General features: G+C 40.0%; 1 protein-coding gene across 1 annotated transcript in view; it reads left to right on the top strand.

Moving 5' to 3' along the window:
* DYM (dymeclin) overlaps positions 1 to 15,480 on the top strand; it is a 151,389-nt gene that overhangs the window by 4,344 nt on the left and 131,565 nt on the right. The window contains exons 2-5 of the mRNA XM_085212991.1: positions 3,264 to 3,441; positions 9,262 to 9,314; positions 9,950 to 10,043; positions 11,178 to 11,311. Coding sequence (XP_085069117.1) covers positions 3,302 to 3,441; positions 9,262 to 9,314; positions 9,950 to 10,043; positions 11,178 to 11,311 — 421 coding nt within the window. The 5' untranslated portion in view covers positions 3,264 to 3,301. The remainder of the gene's footprint in view (positions 1 to 3,263; positions 3,442 to 9,261; positions 9,315 to 9,949; positions 10,044 to 11,177; positions 11,312 to 15,480) is intronic.

The following is a 15,480-nucleotide window of genomic DNA, read 5'->3' on the forward strand; positions in this document are numbered from 1 at the left end:
GTAGTGGGATTGTCCTGGAGATAGGAAGTCCCCAGTAAGGATAGTTTGCAGATTTTGAAGGTTGAACCTGCCTTCAGTGGAGATCATCTCTGAAGTGTAACTGACGTCTGTTCAGACTTTGTTACTTGTGGGTGCCATCTCTGCTCTTCAGTTTTGCAGGGGAGTGTTGTGTATGATACTTAGTCCATGACGTACTGGATTGCAAATACTGCTGGAATATGAATGACTATGAGAGAATTAAATGTACTGCGTGGGTAGCAGACATCAAATATTGGAGCTAAATGATACCTTCTGATAATGTCTTCTGCTTCTACAAAGTTTTATTCTAGGATTATATGGGACATTTGAATGTCTCATTTGAACGTGTGTACGTTGGTATTTGTGTCTCTATGTGTGTGTATAGATATATTTTCAGGCTGCCTGCAGGTTCAGCCTGACAACCATGTGAGGGATAGTTGTGGAAAGGGGAACTGCTTTGCTCTAAGCTGGCTTTACTGGGTGGCATTAGTGGGATGCAATCACTGGGAGACCAGTAGGAGACTTAGTAGAACTGTAACTACTGCAGTAACATTACTTAAACAGAAGGCTTAGAGGGTGTGACAAGCTTGCTGGGAGCTCGACAGTACGGGTTACCCCAAGTTAAGCTTGCAAGCTGTTGTGTTTGAGATACCTTTGTGCTTTGGTGGGAGGTATTTGTTTATTTGAAAGGAGAGGCTGGGAACACTGCAGAACTCTGGCTGAGGGTTGGTCAAAGCAGTTTAATAAAACAGCAGAAGCTATGGAGCACGAGTCCTTAGCAGCCTAAGAAGCCTGAGGTTATGCAGTTGGATGGCTGTCCTGCAAGTCCATTTCACCTTCAATTCTAGCATGTGTATTGCTCTTACCAGGAAGATTTGGTATGCAGAGTCATGACCAGATGCTGTATGTACTGCTGAATTGCTTTTAACCTAAAGAGGAAAAATGAGGTTCTTGTAAACATGGTTAATAATTAATATCAAAGTCTTTTAGAAGGGACAGTGAATTCAAGATCTATGCTTCCCCTCAGCTATTTGAGGCTGAAATAGGTCCCGATGTGCAAGGCACTTTCTTGGGTTTGGTCTGAAGCAACTGCTCCTGCATGCTGGGGCTGCGTTCTGTGGCCAAACGGGTGTTGCATGTAATAGAGCACAGCCCTTACAGAGTGAGTTATGAGTTCTTGGGGATGTTCACAGCTTCATGAAGAGAAAAAGTGTCTCGGTAGTGGTGATACTATTGGCTCTGCCTTAAAAAGCAATTAGATTTTTTTCAATGGCCCATGAATTTGTTTAGAGTATTCGGAGGGGAGAAATGTAGATTTGCTGAGTAACCTATTGGTGTGGATGGGAACGACTTCTCTGAGGTGAAAGGGCTGTCCTGTGGGTGTTCCTTTTGGCTTTCTTAGTCTGCTTAGTCTTGTATTCTAAGGTGAGGTTGGAACTGGGGTCCTGCAGAGCAGCCTTTCTGTACAAAAGTGGCTGTTACCAAAATCAAGTCTGGGGAAAATCCTTGGTAAAAGAGGATGAGTTAAGTTCTAAAAATCCTGTTTCCCCAACAGCGCTCAGCCTTTCTTCTGTTTGGAAGAAGTCAGCCAGGCTCTGGGGATGAGGGAGAGCTCACAAGGTATAGTAGGCAGCAAATCACCATTATTTGAATGGGTGTGCCAGGGCCAAGAGCTTTCTTGGAATCATAGCACAGCATGGGTTGGATGGGATCTTAAAGATCACCTGGTTCTAGCCCCTGGCTGGGGGCTGGTTGCCAACCATCAGCTCAGGCTGCCCAGGGCCCCTCCAGTCTGGTCTTGAAGCCTCCAGAGGTGGGGCATCCACAGCCTCTCTGGGCAGGCTGTGCCAGCACTCACCACCCTCTGAGTAAGAAATGCCTTCCTAGCATCTCACCCAAATCTCCTTTTTTGTTGTTTAAAGCTGTTCCCCCTTGTATTGTCACTATCAGACCATCTAAAAGTCAATCCCCCTCCTGTTTGTACACTCCCTTCAATACTGGAGGGCCACAATGAGCTCTTCCTGGACACTTCTCCAGGCTGAACAAACCCAAATCCCTCAACCTTTCTTCACAGGGGAGATGCTCCAGCCCTCTCATCATCTTAGATGATCCCAGGTTTGCTGGTTTCTGTAGTAGCTGGATGTTTGCGATCCAGGGGCAGCAGGGCTAAGATGTCTATGTACAAGTTGAACCCCAGTTCCTGAGCCTCAGTTCTTCTACATACAGATGACAATCCAGGATCATATATTATTCACGTTTGTTTCTTTGCCACTTGATCATCTAGCTTTAGTATTCACTGACTTGATCTCAGAATTAATGCATGCTGGGACTTGTGTGGGTTTTTTTCTTTTTAAGTGGCAAAGTTTGTATTCAGGTAAGATGCATTCATCCTGTTCTGGGTAAACTCTCAGCCTAAATTTGGAAATCTTCATTAACTAATTACATCTTAGAGTCCTTCAGTGCTTCTCTACAGATTTCACTTATAATTTCACTTTGTGTGCATGGTCACTGTGACAAAATTGCTTCTGCAGAGACTGCTGATAGGTCTCATTTACAAAAAGCTTTAAAGACTCGTATGAGGTTCGAGAGTTGTTGTTATAGATTGTTTTTTCCTAAACACTTTCCCCTATTTTTGTAGGATTTCACCTGCTAAAGAACATGTCTATTTCCTAATAGCCTCCCATATCTGCTATTTGACTATGCTAGCGTTTTGTTTCTGACATTTTTGAATACTGTGGATTTGCACTAAATCTCTAATGCAGGATATTCAGATTGCAGCTGACTTGGAGGCTAACATTGCAGATTGTGGTTGCATCGTTCATCATTCTTAGTTTTCCTTATTTTTATGCTACAAGGATGGTCTTTTCTGGAAGCAGAGGCCTCTGTGAAGATGAGGCAAACAAGTTGAAGTGATACCTAAGCAGATCCTGTACCTTTGTTGAAACAAGTCAAGAGTTTCTTCTAGGAGGTAGCTTGCATCTTCTAATAGAACTGCTCCTGTTTTTACTTCTTAAGCAAGCTCAGGCATGAATGTTTTGTTTACCCTGTTATACAGTGCTTTACCTCTTGGTGGGGATGGTGGGAAAACTTCTGCTTTTTCCAAGTTATTAGTCACAGTTATGTATTCTCAAAATGTAAATGATTATTAAAGCTGATATCCTGGAAGGATGGGCTGGCATGTGAGATTGTATATTCTTTATTTGTACCAAGGATGTTAAATGTTTCTTTTCTTTTTTTCCTTAAAGAAATGAAAGTTTAGAACGTGAATCGCCAGATAACAAAGATGGGAGCAAATAGCAGCAGCATCAGTGAGCTTCCAGACAATGAGTACTTGAAGAAGTTATCAGGAGCAGAGCCCATCTCTGAGAATGACCCCTTCTGGAATCAGCTGCTGTCCTTCAGCTTCACCGCTCCCACAAACAGGTACAGTGATGGTGTTTGTTGGGTAACTAAACCTTGGTAACATAGCCATAAAAGGGACAAGTCTGAAAGCAAATGAGTTGTTTTGCATTATTCCTGTTTGAGACAGCAGGGGAGTGAATGCCTGTGTAAACTGGACTTCTATTTCTGATTTTGAAGTCTTTTACCACCATGTTGTCTTTTTTGGGTTCCTTTCTTCCTTGTAGCTGCAATTGCTATTAATTCCCTCTGGCTGCTAGAAAAAATCAGCAATAGAGTTTGTGATTCTTCAGAAGATGTGAGTATGTGTATGTATTTGATTTTTTGGAATTCTGTTTGTTTTGAAGGGGCTTTTCCTGAGTGAGCCATTTTTTCTCCAGTTGTTACAGAATCTAATCCCAGTTTTATTGTCTTTCTTCAATTTTGATTTGTTCACACAGAGCTCCTGTTAATCAGATATTTTTTGGAAGGACAAAAACCGACACAAAGTAATGAACACCATGAGCTTCTGAGAATTTAATACAAATTAGTGATTGAATACAGTTTCTGGTGAGGTATGGCTCACATGTCGTGACATACTTCTGTGCAGTGTCCTGAATGCTGCTCACAGTGGCTTTTGAAAGACAACCACGTTTATTTTCATAGCATCTAGGAAAGCTGGTAGATAATCTACCTGGCTTGTATTACTGTGCCTATAAGCTGAAGTTCAGACACTTTGGAGGGAAAATAGCTAAGGTGAAAACCTCTGGTTTTTATAGTGATTGAGGAAGAATTTTGGCTTCTGCATGGAGAGAATAGCCAACAATTAACTGCAGAAGAGTGAAGGATTGTAGGGCTTGAAAAGGGCAGTACCCATTTGGCAATAGATGAGAGAAAGGCGCTTTTTTACTGTGTTCTCTGAGAAAGCAAGAATTCTGGTTGCAAGTGGACTGTAAACACAATGGGAAATATTGTGAGTTATGTCCTACTGTGTTTGGTTTTTTAGTTATATATATATATATATATCAAACAGCAGCAATTTATTTCGATTGTTCCACTGCCCCTTTCTCTTACAAAGTAAAGAACTATTTCACAGCTCAATTTGAAGCTTTTGATGTGCCTATTTCATGCTGTCAGATCCAGTGCACAGTCGGCTTGTTTAAAAATAAAATTAAAAAATACATACTGGAAAAAAAAAAACAAAACCAAAAGCTTTATCCGAAAGCAGGTTGAAGGCTTAATTAGCTGAACACCAGATGGTGCTCTTGCCTGGGAGCCAGAAGGGATCTATTTTTAGAGGCCTCCTTTGTGCAGTATAATTGAAAGGAAGCTGATATTTCCCATTAAGTTGCATCTACCTGGGAGGACGGTTTGACAAATGATGTCAAATGATGTTGGCTGCACAGCATCCTCAGCCGTTGTCTAAATCAGATAACCTTGCCTGCAGGAGCAGAACAATAGAGGTCAATGTTCATTTTAGAGATGGAAAGCTTGCGGAGTATCAAGTTAACTCTGTTTGTTTTAATGAGGCTTGAGTGGAGGTCATACGTTTGACAGCAGCGAGGTGCTGGGTTTGGGCAGTTATGGAAAGGAGCCAGTTTTCACTTGCCAAGACAGAATTTAAAGTTTTATTTTGCTCTTTGTGAATAATGCTTTTTACACTAGGCTGTTGTCAGTTGTGTTTATAGTAGGTGATGGTTTGAAAGTGCTGTTGTGAGCCATAAAGTGCTGTGTTGTCTTCATGGAGGTAAGAGCAAAAGACCTTATTTCCTCATCTTTTTGCAGAGATGAGACTGATATAATCCCCAGGTAGAACAGGATCATGTTCTCTAGATGCTTCTTTGGAAATTGGTTTGTTCTATGTATGGCAGTGCTGTAGGGAAAGAGGAAGAGGAAAAATACAAAAAGAGAAGGCAGTAGGAAAATGAATCCTTTTGTTGGACCTAACACTTCCTGGTGTGTTGTAGCACTGTATAATTTTGGCATTAGTTAGTTAGTAAACTTGAAAAGCTCCAAATCGAGCTGTGAAATAGTTCTTTACTTTGTAAGAGAAAGGGGCAGTGGAACAATCGAAATAAATTGCTGCTGTTTGATATATATATATATATATATATATGTAACTAAAAAACCAAACACAGTAGGACATAACTTACAGTATTTCCCATTGTGTTTACAGTCCACTTGCAACCAGAATTCTTGCTTTCTCAGAGAACACAGTAAAAAAGCACCGTTCTCTCATCTGCTGCCAAATGGGTACTGCCCTTTTCAAGCTCTACAATCCTTCACTCTTCTGCAGTTAACTTGAAAGTGTGCATCGAATCTTCAGGTGGCATTTACAGAATAATACAGTTTTTGAGGGATTTATCTTCCTCAATAGGGAAGAAAAGATGTAATGACCTGCAGTATTTGTTTAAATGGGTTTGTATGCAAAATGTTCTTACTGCTTGCTGTGCTGGGGTGTTTTAAAGCAGTAACCACTGCCAATGTAGAAACTGTGTTTTCAGACTCAGAATCATTTAGAATGGAGAAAACCTTCAAGATCATCAGGTCCAGCCATCAGCCTGACCTGCAGAATCCCATCACTAAACGATATCTTTGTTCCACAAGTGTCTTGATGCCTTTAAAATATAGCCAGGTGAAACTACTTTCTGTAAAGAATTCTGTGCATTCAGAAAGCGAATCTCACCTTTAATGACAGTTTTGTTGAAGTCTTTGAGTATTCCCTCAACTTAAGAGAGCAGATTTTTGCTTTGATGAAGGACTTTGAAAATGCTGGCCAACAGATCACAGAAGAAGAGGGCATTCCTGTGAAGCCTTAACTTTTTCCTCAAGTGTGAGGGAAGTAATCCCGCACCTCATCTTCGTCTGGATCTAAGTCATTCCCTTTCTTTTCTGAAAAGCTGTTCCCTCCACGTACTCCATGTGATTCTCCTGTGGCTACTTCATTGCAGTTAAATGTAATGTGTTCAAAAGGATCGATTTAAATGTGTTTTAGGTGTTTTTGTCCCAAACAGTGATCTCCAGAGTATCTAACAGAGCAATCCCTTTCTTTATATGTGGAGTTTTCAGAGAGTTAGTACTTGCTTGAGCTTCAGTCCATTCATGTTCTTGCTGAAAAAGTTGAATGCTACCAATGCTGCTGTATGGATTAGTGAAAAGAGGGATGTTTTAGTTTTAGCCTTCCAGTTCTAGGTTTATTCATTAAGCAAATGTCGTCTCCACATCTCTCTTTGTAGATCAGTCCTTGGAGGTGTAATACTCACAGCATTAATTCTATTGGATTTCAGAACACTTCTTTCCCTCTGTGCATGTGTTGGGGTGGTGTTCTGCTGCAGTATGCTCTCACTGTGGGTTTCTATTCCTTGAGTTGAGTGGATGTTGTTGCCTAGTAATCGGGGTGGCAGAGTTCAGATCTGTGTTCTTGTGCGAAGGAGGAGTGGGTTGGTTTTTAAGAATTAGGGGAAAAAATGGTCTGTAATTAGGATTAATGTATACACTTAAGCTTTAAATTCTGAAGCAATTGCAATGATCACTCAGCCTGTATTCTCGAAGTACCGAGCATCTTTGGGTGGTGGGAGGTGGATGGTTTTTGTTGGGTTATGGTTATTTAGTATCTGAGAGCACTCCAGTGGGTTGGTGTCCAGGGTAATGCTCACCATGCTTGTAATTGCTCAGGAGGAGTACATCCTGGTGACAGCAGCCAGATGGACAAATTTAGATGCTTAAAATAGATGTATCTTTGTCTCACCCGGGCCTAGCAAATAATGTTGTCAGAAGCTGTTGACAAGGCATTCTGGTTTTGTACCATTTGCTTTTAATTACTCTGCATGTTTTTAGCACAGAAACAAGAGACCACCTTTGAGACTGATTTTAATGTTTTAAAGCACATATCTCAGTATGTTTTCTCTTTCTGAGACTTATGTTTGAAAACAATTTTTAAAAGAGGAAAAAGGCCAGCATTTGATTTTAATGAAGCCAGTCTTCATGATGTAAAAATGCCTTAAGATGCTCAGCTGTAGATGCAGAGCTGCATGCTGCCAGCTCACTACACAGTAACTCTGATCCACAGAGTAGTTGCAGGCATATCAAAATGTTTGTTTCTATGTTGAAGTCTCTCCTATTGAAAACCTTTGAAATAATTCTATCAGTTGCTATTCCTACCAATATCCTTATCTTTTTGTCTTTTGTCTCAGCTGTTTTTGTATTAATCAGGTTACTCATTGGGAAATGTAATCCTAATGCTTAGGAAGCAACAGCAATTTTGGTAATCTAATTATCACAGTATTAAGTTTTGCAGTATTACTATATTACACCTTTCCAACACAGAAAGATACTTCTCTGGTGAAAAGCACTGTAATTAAAAGCTTGTAAAGAGAGCTGAAGAATTTTTTTTTGCTTCAGGTTGATGATTTACACTAAATGTTTCTCATAGTGAAACATATTTCTGCTTGGAGATATTTCCTTTCTTGCATTTAATGACATGTCAGCTGTTTGTCTTCTCCCATGAGTCCTACTCCAGCTTAAAACTGATGGTATTGAGAATGATGTTGGGTGCTGTAGGCTCACTCAGGTTTTGAGATTGTCCAGGCTGTTATTGATTTCAGCTGCAAATTAATGAAAAGAAACATTAACAGGTAATTATATAAAAATTTGGATACAGAAGATGTCTTGGCAAGAATTGAGGAAGATGAGTCATTAAGTCATTACTATAATAGCTGGGAATGAAAGATGGGAAAGAGGAGAGCTGAAGGAGGAGTAGTGTTACAGAGCTGCAGAGGGCAGAAGGGAGCTTTATGGCTTGCCTTACCCTATGCCATGCTGAAAGCAGGTCAGCCAGAACACGGTGCCCAGGGTTGTGCTCTATTGGGTTTTAAGCATCCCCAAAGATGAAGCCTTCACAAAGTGAAAGTAAGCTGTTCTGGTAATTGATTGTTCTCAGAATGAAATGGTTGTTTTTTTTCTGAGTCAGTAGAATTGTGTGTATTTCAATACAGGCTACTTAGAACACATATTTTTGCTTGAAAGTATATTTTTAGTATTTGACTGTGTTGTAGAGGTAGTTTCTTACATGCTCAGTGTTTGCAACATAAGGTAGGATGGAGGAAAATTCTGTCTTTTTTCTCCAAATTGCTGTCCAGCTTTGGCCACTCTCAGAAATCATGTCTGCCTAGACAAGCTACAGGTCTAATCCAGGGATCCTGTGGAAGCTATTGAGGTCTTTCTGGGAACGTGGGAATTGACCTGACCAAATCCATAGAGACATGTCATGGTCTCTGAACCGTGGGTGAATGGGAGAGGAGAGTCAGCTAGAGCACTTACAGAGAAGTCTTCCTACTGCCTTTAAGTTTTTTTTTTAATGCCTTCTCTTATTGAGATCATGTGGACTGATATGTGACTACTATGTATTACTGTAATTACAAGCTGAGAGTATGCAAAAATGTAGGACAGTGTCTGGGTGCAAAACTGGATTAGGAAATCCAGAGAAGTACAGAATTAAGGGGCTATATATTGCATCACATCAGTGTATTTCAGAGATATTTGTCATTCTGAAAGCATGAAACTTGCTGTGTAGCTAATGCCTAATTTCAGTGACATCAAACCAAGCATGGCAGCATCGAAGCCACAGGGGTAATACTTGTAACAAAAGGTTCAGTGATCTCTCATTGACAATTAATTTTTGAATATCAGTTTTAGTAGTTGTTGTACTTCAAATGCATATTGTACTGCTCAGTATCTATGTAAACTAGCTAATGTGTTGTTAAAATGAAGCTCTCTCTAGCAGTGTTCTACTGTTTTGCAATGAATTTTCTCTTCAAGTAATGGAACTTGAATTGCTAATGGAACCTTTTTGTCCCTTCCCCACAGTGCTGACCTAAAACTTTTGGAAGAAGCAACCATCTCAGTCTGCAAATCTTTAGGTGAGAAACTGACATCTTGTTTCCATCTGGTTGAGCAAAAAAGTTAGGAACATAGATGTACACATTCACATCTTTTGTATATGTAACTGTATGTGTTCTACTGGTAAGATTAGAATAGTGTCAAGTGTGTTTATATATTCCAAGCCTTCAGAAAGCTAGCTTTTCTTTTGTAAAACATGAAATGATTGAAAGGTTTAAAACAAATAACTCCATCCTTGCTACCTCCTTTTCCTCCTGCCCTCAAAGATAACCAGTGAGGGAAAAGAATTAGGGGTGAAAGGAAGGAATAATACAAATGTGGTCAGTGATATTACAAAGAGGCTGCAAGTAGTGGAAACGTGCTCGGCTTCCTGATGGAAAGCTCTGTGCAAGCTTTGGAAAGGGAGCCATAGAAGCTTCACACTGGAATATTTTTAATTTAGAACGAAAATTATTTTAGAGAACAATCATGGAATAGTAAAATGTGTAGTGGAAAATCTTAAAAATAGAGTAACTGCTGTTTAGGAAAACAAGTATCATACTTTCTACAGAAATATTTAAGGCATTGACGTCTGTTTTCATTCTACATACAGTTTGAACTAAATTGTCTCAACTTAAAATGCCATTTAACTGTGTCTTTGCAATTCCTCATCTAGTTGAGAAGAATCCTCGAACAGGAAACCTTGGGTCGTTGATTAAAGTCTTTCTTTCTAGAACCAAAGAATTAAAAATATCAGCAGAATGTCAAAAGTAAGTACTGGGAAAAAAGGTGGGTGCACCTTTTCACACTTAAGCTTTCAATTTTTTGCTAGCTTTGGAGTTATGCTCTACCATGGAGTTATGCTCTAACATAGTTACCCAACAAGGTTAAACTTCCCTTAAGTCATTGTTTGAAATTAGGAAAGTGTCTAACACTTTATCAAGCATAGAGTATGAAGTATAACTGATAAATGTATTATCTGAACAAAAGAATGTTTGTCCTCCCTGCTAAATAAGCATATTTGTATGTGACTTCAGGCTAATTTCTGCCTTCCCAATGATGCATTCCTGGGGGCTTGCTGTCCTAATTTTCTCTGGGTGGACCTCACATATGTAGTCAGCATGCTGTGTTACCAGGCTGGGAGTTGAGAACCCCAAGCCTTTTGAGGTGGTTTTATGTGCGGGGCTGACTGTGGCATGATAGGAAACTTAATGGTAGGTGTAAGGGTTCAGATAAGAGAATGTTTATTTTTCAAAGGAGACATTTAATCTTAAGTTATTGATTTTGAGATATTTAAAAGTCACCGGACTTTTTAGCTAAATCCCGATTTATAAAGATCCTCAGAAATTACTTTCAGATTTGATTGGTTTGAGCAGAAACATCTATATATGAATACTGCTTTCAAGCTGTGTTATGCAACTGCTGTTCAGCAGCAGGAAAGAACAAGAGGTTATGAATGTAGCATCATACAGCTCTTCCAGGAAGCTTTCTGCAATTGTTCCCCCATAACCTTTGATAAATATTTGACTCCCATCAGAGAGAGAAAGAAGATGTTCTTTTTAACGCCTCCTTGCTGCCAGAAGTGCTCTGCCTGTATCCGGAGAAAGGTGCTGCTCCTTCCTGGATGGCTTCTGCTTATTTAATCCATAAATGCATCAATACAGCTTGATGTTATGCTGTTGTATGGGCTTCCCAGTGTTTGCTTGTTGTGACCCAAGGAAATGTAATGAAGCCGTAGCCTCCCTGCATTCAGAAAGAATCTCAGTTAATGCTTTAGAGCACTTCAGCTTTTCCTTGCTTCAGCCATAGGAACTCTTTTGTTAATGTTGTGTATCTCGTGGTCATTGCTTTTAATGCACTTTTTCAAATTGTGTTACTGATTCTCGTTTCTGCTTCCTTTCCAGTCACCTCTTTATTTGGCAGGCTCACAATGCATTATTTATTATCTGCTGCTTGCTGAAAGTGTTCATCAGTCGAATGTCAGAAGAGGAACTGCAACTTCATTTTACTTACGAGGATAAGACACCTGGCTCATATGGTAGGTATCTGCTACTGAAATTGGGTAATACTGATGCTAGATGTGTGTCGTACCCTCCAGGACACCCTATGAGATTGAAAGTATGTAGGCAGTAGTAAAACTGGCTTTCTTCTTTCAAGTCTGAAATAATTAGGTGTAAATTATCTTCCTTTTTATCTGGCATATGAAGGAGTATATCTTTAAAGTGTGCTGAGAGCTTTTAGTGACTTGTTTACTGTTGTCTTCTGGAAGAATTAAACATTTGTTTACAAACTGTTAGTACACTATAGGTTCTCATGGCAAACTAGACCTCTTCTTGAGCTGTGTTCACATTAGGACACACAGGATGGCCTCTAAGCCAGTGGGAGGAACAAATGAGAATGGAGTGTAGCTTTTCTACCACTACTGTGAGACTGATACTGGAGGAGTTGTTTAGGAGACTGGTTTCCTTGTATTTGTTGAGATTGGAAGTAAGAAAAGTAACATCCTCAACAGTTCACCACTTTCAGTGACATCAGGTGATTTATGCCATTTTTTCTCCCTCACTGGGACTTAGAAGTTGCCTTCCCTTTGTGGTTCTGTGAGTTGATTGCCACTTGTGATCCTGCACACGCACTTCACTCCTCTGTTCTCTCATCTGCAGGAAGTGCTATGGAGGAAAGAGATGTAGATCATATTGCTTGTTCTCTTTCTTTTGATGATGGAGGAAGAGGAGAAGTATTCCTCATAGAACACCATCTGAACATAAGATCCATTGTTATTCTTATCCCTCGGAAGTTGTGTAGCCATACTTCAGGAGAAGGCTATTGTAAAAACGAATGTACTCTTTGGTTTACCTTCTCACATTCCATAAGTCAGTAACAGCAAGGGAATGGAATTACTATGATTTTTAGAAATATTGACAATTGCAATGATTTTTTGATCCCTTGAAAAGTCAGAAGATAAAATTTAGCTGGTGGACAATAACTTCTACCAAAGTATTGGAAAAGTGAATTTAAAAAGAATGTCTTAAAGGGAAAAAGTCCTCCCCAGGAAAAAAAAAAAGTGTTAAACAGGAAGGATGGCAGCAAAGGAATGGCTTTGTTGTATAAGCACTCCTGCTGTCACCTGTTTGAAAAACAAACCAAAGAACTAACCAGGAAAGTCTTTTCTGAGCATGAATGTGTTCAGTATTCTGTTGACAGCAAAAAGCCCACATGTTGTCTGCTACAAAGCTTTGTGTAGCACTGTGTCAGGACACCTTTGCAGAGTACCTAGTGGATAATGCTGGCAAGACAACGTTGATCTCTTTAGCTTTGTTTTAAGATACTGTTGACTTTGTAGTTGCATATGTATTGCATAAAGCCAAAAATGGTTTGGCCAAAAAGTTCTGGCATCAGAAGTCACTGTTGCAAGTGAATTGCAAAAAAGTAACCAAAAATTTCTGAATGTGGACTTCCCTTATCTGTCAGTCCAGCAAGGAGGGACACCACTCAGAATGCCTGACAGCTGCTTGCTCACTAAATACTGAAAACTGCTCATGAAAATCTGTTTTAACTCCTTGGCGCCTGCCATTGCTCTGGGGAAATCAACTTCTGATGCCAAGAGATTAAGTGCTGCATGTTGAGATGGTTTAATGTATTTAAACTGAGGTGAGTAATCTCCAAGAATGAGGTCAGCTAACTGGTGGTGCAGCAGCAAGTAGTGCCTGCTCTTTGCACTGTGTCATTGCAGATTGTTTGAGGGTTTAGACCTGTTTACTGAAAAAAAAAAGCCTGCCTACCTCTTGCTTCAGTGTAGCACAGGAAAACAGCTGGAAATGCTGACAGCTTTTGTTAGCCTCGACATCAGCAATCTTTATTCCTCATGCTGGGAGTTCCTTGTGGTGCAGTGTTTAAAAAGAAAAAAAAAAACAAAGTGACTTGCCACTGGGTTAGATCCATGTTTATCCTATCTTTAGTAGCACTCGACTGTAATTCTCAGTGATGTTTACTTGTGGTAATTTTATGCACTTTGATGGCAAATGTGCTTAGCAGTTATTTTGGAGCTGAATGCTAGCTGGATGTTCTTGATTAGGAAGAGGATTGTGTGTGGTCTGCTGGCTAAGGCAGGAGATTGAAGGCAGGAAACCAGTTCTTGTCCCTGCTCAGCTGTGGGCTGAGGCCAGTGCTGCTCCTGACCTGTGTTTCCAGTTGGAATACCTTCTTCAAGGTACTGGGTTTTATAGCATGCTGTGTTCACGTAGCCAGCATTTTTTCTTCCTAACAAATCCTTCACATAGTGTTTTTAAGTATGTACTATGTGTCTTTATACTTAGCAATGTGAAAAGTGAAGTAAAATTTACAGAGAGTAATGCTTTTGTGTTAGGGTTCATTAAAGTAAACAGAAAAAAAGTTTCTTCTATTTTCATAATTAAGTGTGGCTTTCTACAGTATGTATTTTATTCTTTAGAATACAATTTATTCTGAAGCTTATACAGATTTATTTATACAGATTTATTAATACTTTCTGTTTGCATTCATCAGTGTTTCTTGTGGGAAAGCACAACCATTCAGCTTAAAACTCTAGAGTAGTTTCCTTTCCCTGTTTAAACTATCAGCATCGCATTCTTTTTCCTTTTAGCTGGTGAATCCATCCTAGTATCATCTTCTGTGAGTTTAAGCAGAGGACCTGTTAGCTCAGAGTACCTTACCACATTGTCAGCTCACTCAGTTTGCTCACTGTGCAGTCACAACATCAGCACCTGCTGTGTGTTTGGTATTTTAGACAGAACTTTATATGACAGTGGAATGTATACATAATTACTGTTGTTTAGGTGGTACTTTACCTGGCTTTTACCATGCTTACCTGGAAGAATCACCTCCCAGCTTTTACAGTTTTCTGTAAGGTTTGCTTTCAATCTTTCTAAATGTTCAGTTTACGCTTTTTTCTGCTGGACTGTATTTTAAGTTTGGAAGAAAGCTCTGTAATGTTACTTCACATCAGAAGATGTGATTATTGGGAAAGGTTAAGTAGAAGGGTACGTTGCAGCCTACCTTTATAACGTTCTAATGAGCAAGTGGCACAGGGCTGAATCTCTGCTGCAGGAGGGTTTACTGAATTCCTTCCAGAATACTCAGACTCTTAACAGAAGTTCTCACCCACTGGCAGTTTTCAGGTGGTTCCTTATGCCTGGAGGAAGTACAACCTTTGTCTTCACTCATAATCAGGAACTTTGATGCAGCTCTGGAGAGTACTGCACAATCCTCACTGACACTTAAACCACGTCCTTTAAGTTTCATCTAAAAATTACTGGTCTCAGTCAGTGCTAAATTAGCCTTGGCGCATGCTGAAGCTGGAGTAAGTCTTCGGATTGTTTAGTTTTTGGTAAGACTTCTGTATCCCTTAATTTCTTTGGGTTTTTCAACTGTATTGTGACTGAGAACTATAGGAGAGATTGGCATGTGCTACATATTCTACTCTAAAGCAAAGTGTTGATTCATTTAGCCTATTCCTTGACCTGTAATAAACTTATTCATTCTCAGTGTAGAAGTTTTTAGCATAACGTTGCCAAAGACTATATTTGGTACATTATAACAAATGCAAAAGAATCCCAAAGTGCCTATTGCCTTGGAAAGAAAGCAGCTGAAAATGTACAGTTTGTTTGAGATCACACCTGGGCTTTGACACGCAGCGGTCTTGTTTCTTCCTGGCAGACAACTATGGGCAGAGGGGCAGGGAGGACGTGGGAGGGGAAATAAATGACCATACATTGACCAGAGCCCCTGCAGCTTGCATGAGCTTTCAGTTATTGCGTACAGGAAAAGAAGGGTAGCATTAGTTCATGCATTCATTGTTAGCACTGCTAAGGGAAAGTTGGGAACCCTTGGGAGTTGAAGATGTAACCACAGTACCCAGAGAAGCTTCGAGTCTGTGGGTTGTACAATTAACTGCATGTATAAGGCTTTAAGTACTGTTGCACGAGTAATTTGATTCATTGCTTTAGTGGTGTCCAGGTTCTATCCAATCTATAGGAGCAACAGGACAGCAAAACAGGTGGCATCTAAGGTGAAGTCATAGCTTGCTGTGTCAGTATGTTACTGATGTTGGGCACATCCTGCTGCTGTAGCTCAGATTGGGTTGTGACAACGTAGCATGCTGGTATTTGAGAAGCAAAGCTGTTTTATTACCTATGTGAGATCTCATATCGTGGCTCTAACCTTGTCTGGACA

Source organism: Meleagris gallopavo, chromosome Z (assembly GCF_905368555.1).
Source record: "Meleagris gallopavo chromosome Z, MGAL_WU_HG_1.1, whole genome shotgun sequence".
NCBI lineage: Eukaryota > Metazoa > Chordata > Aves > Galliformes > Phasianidae > Meleagris > Meleagris gallopavo.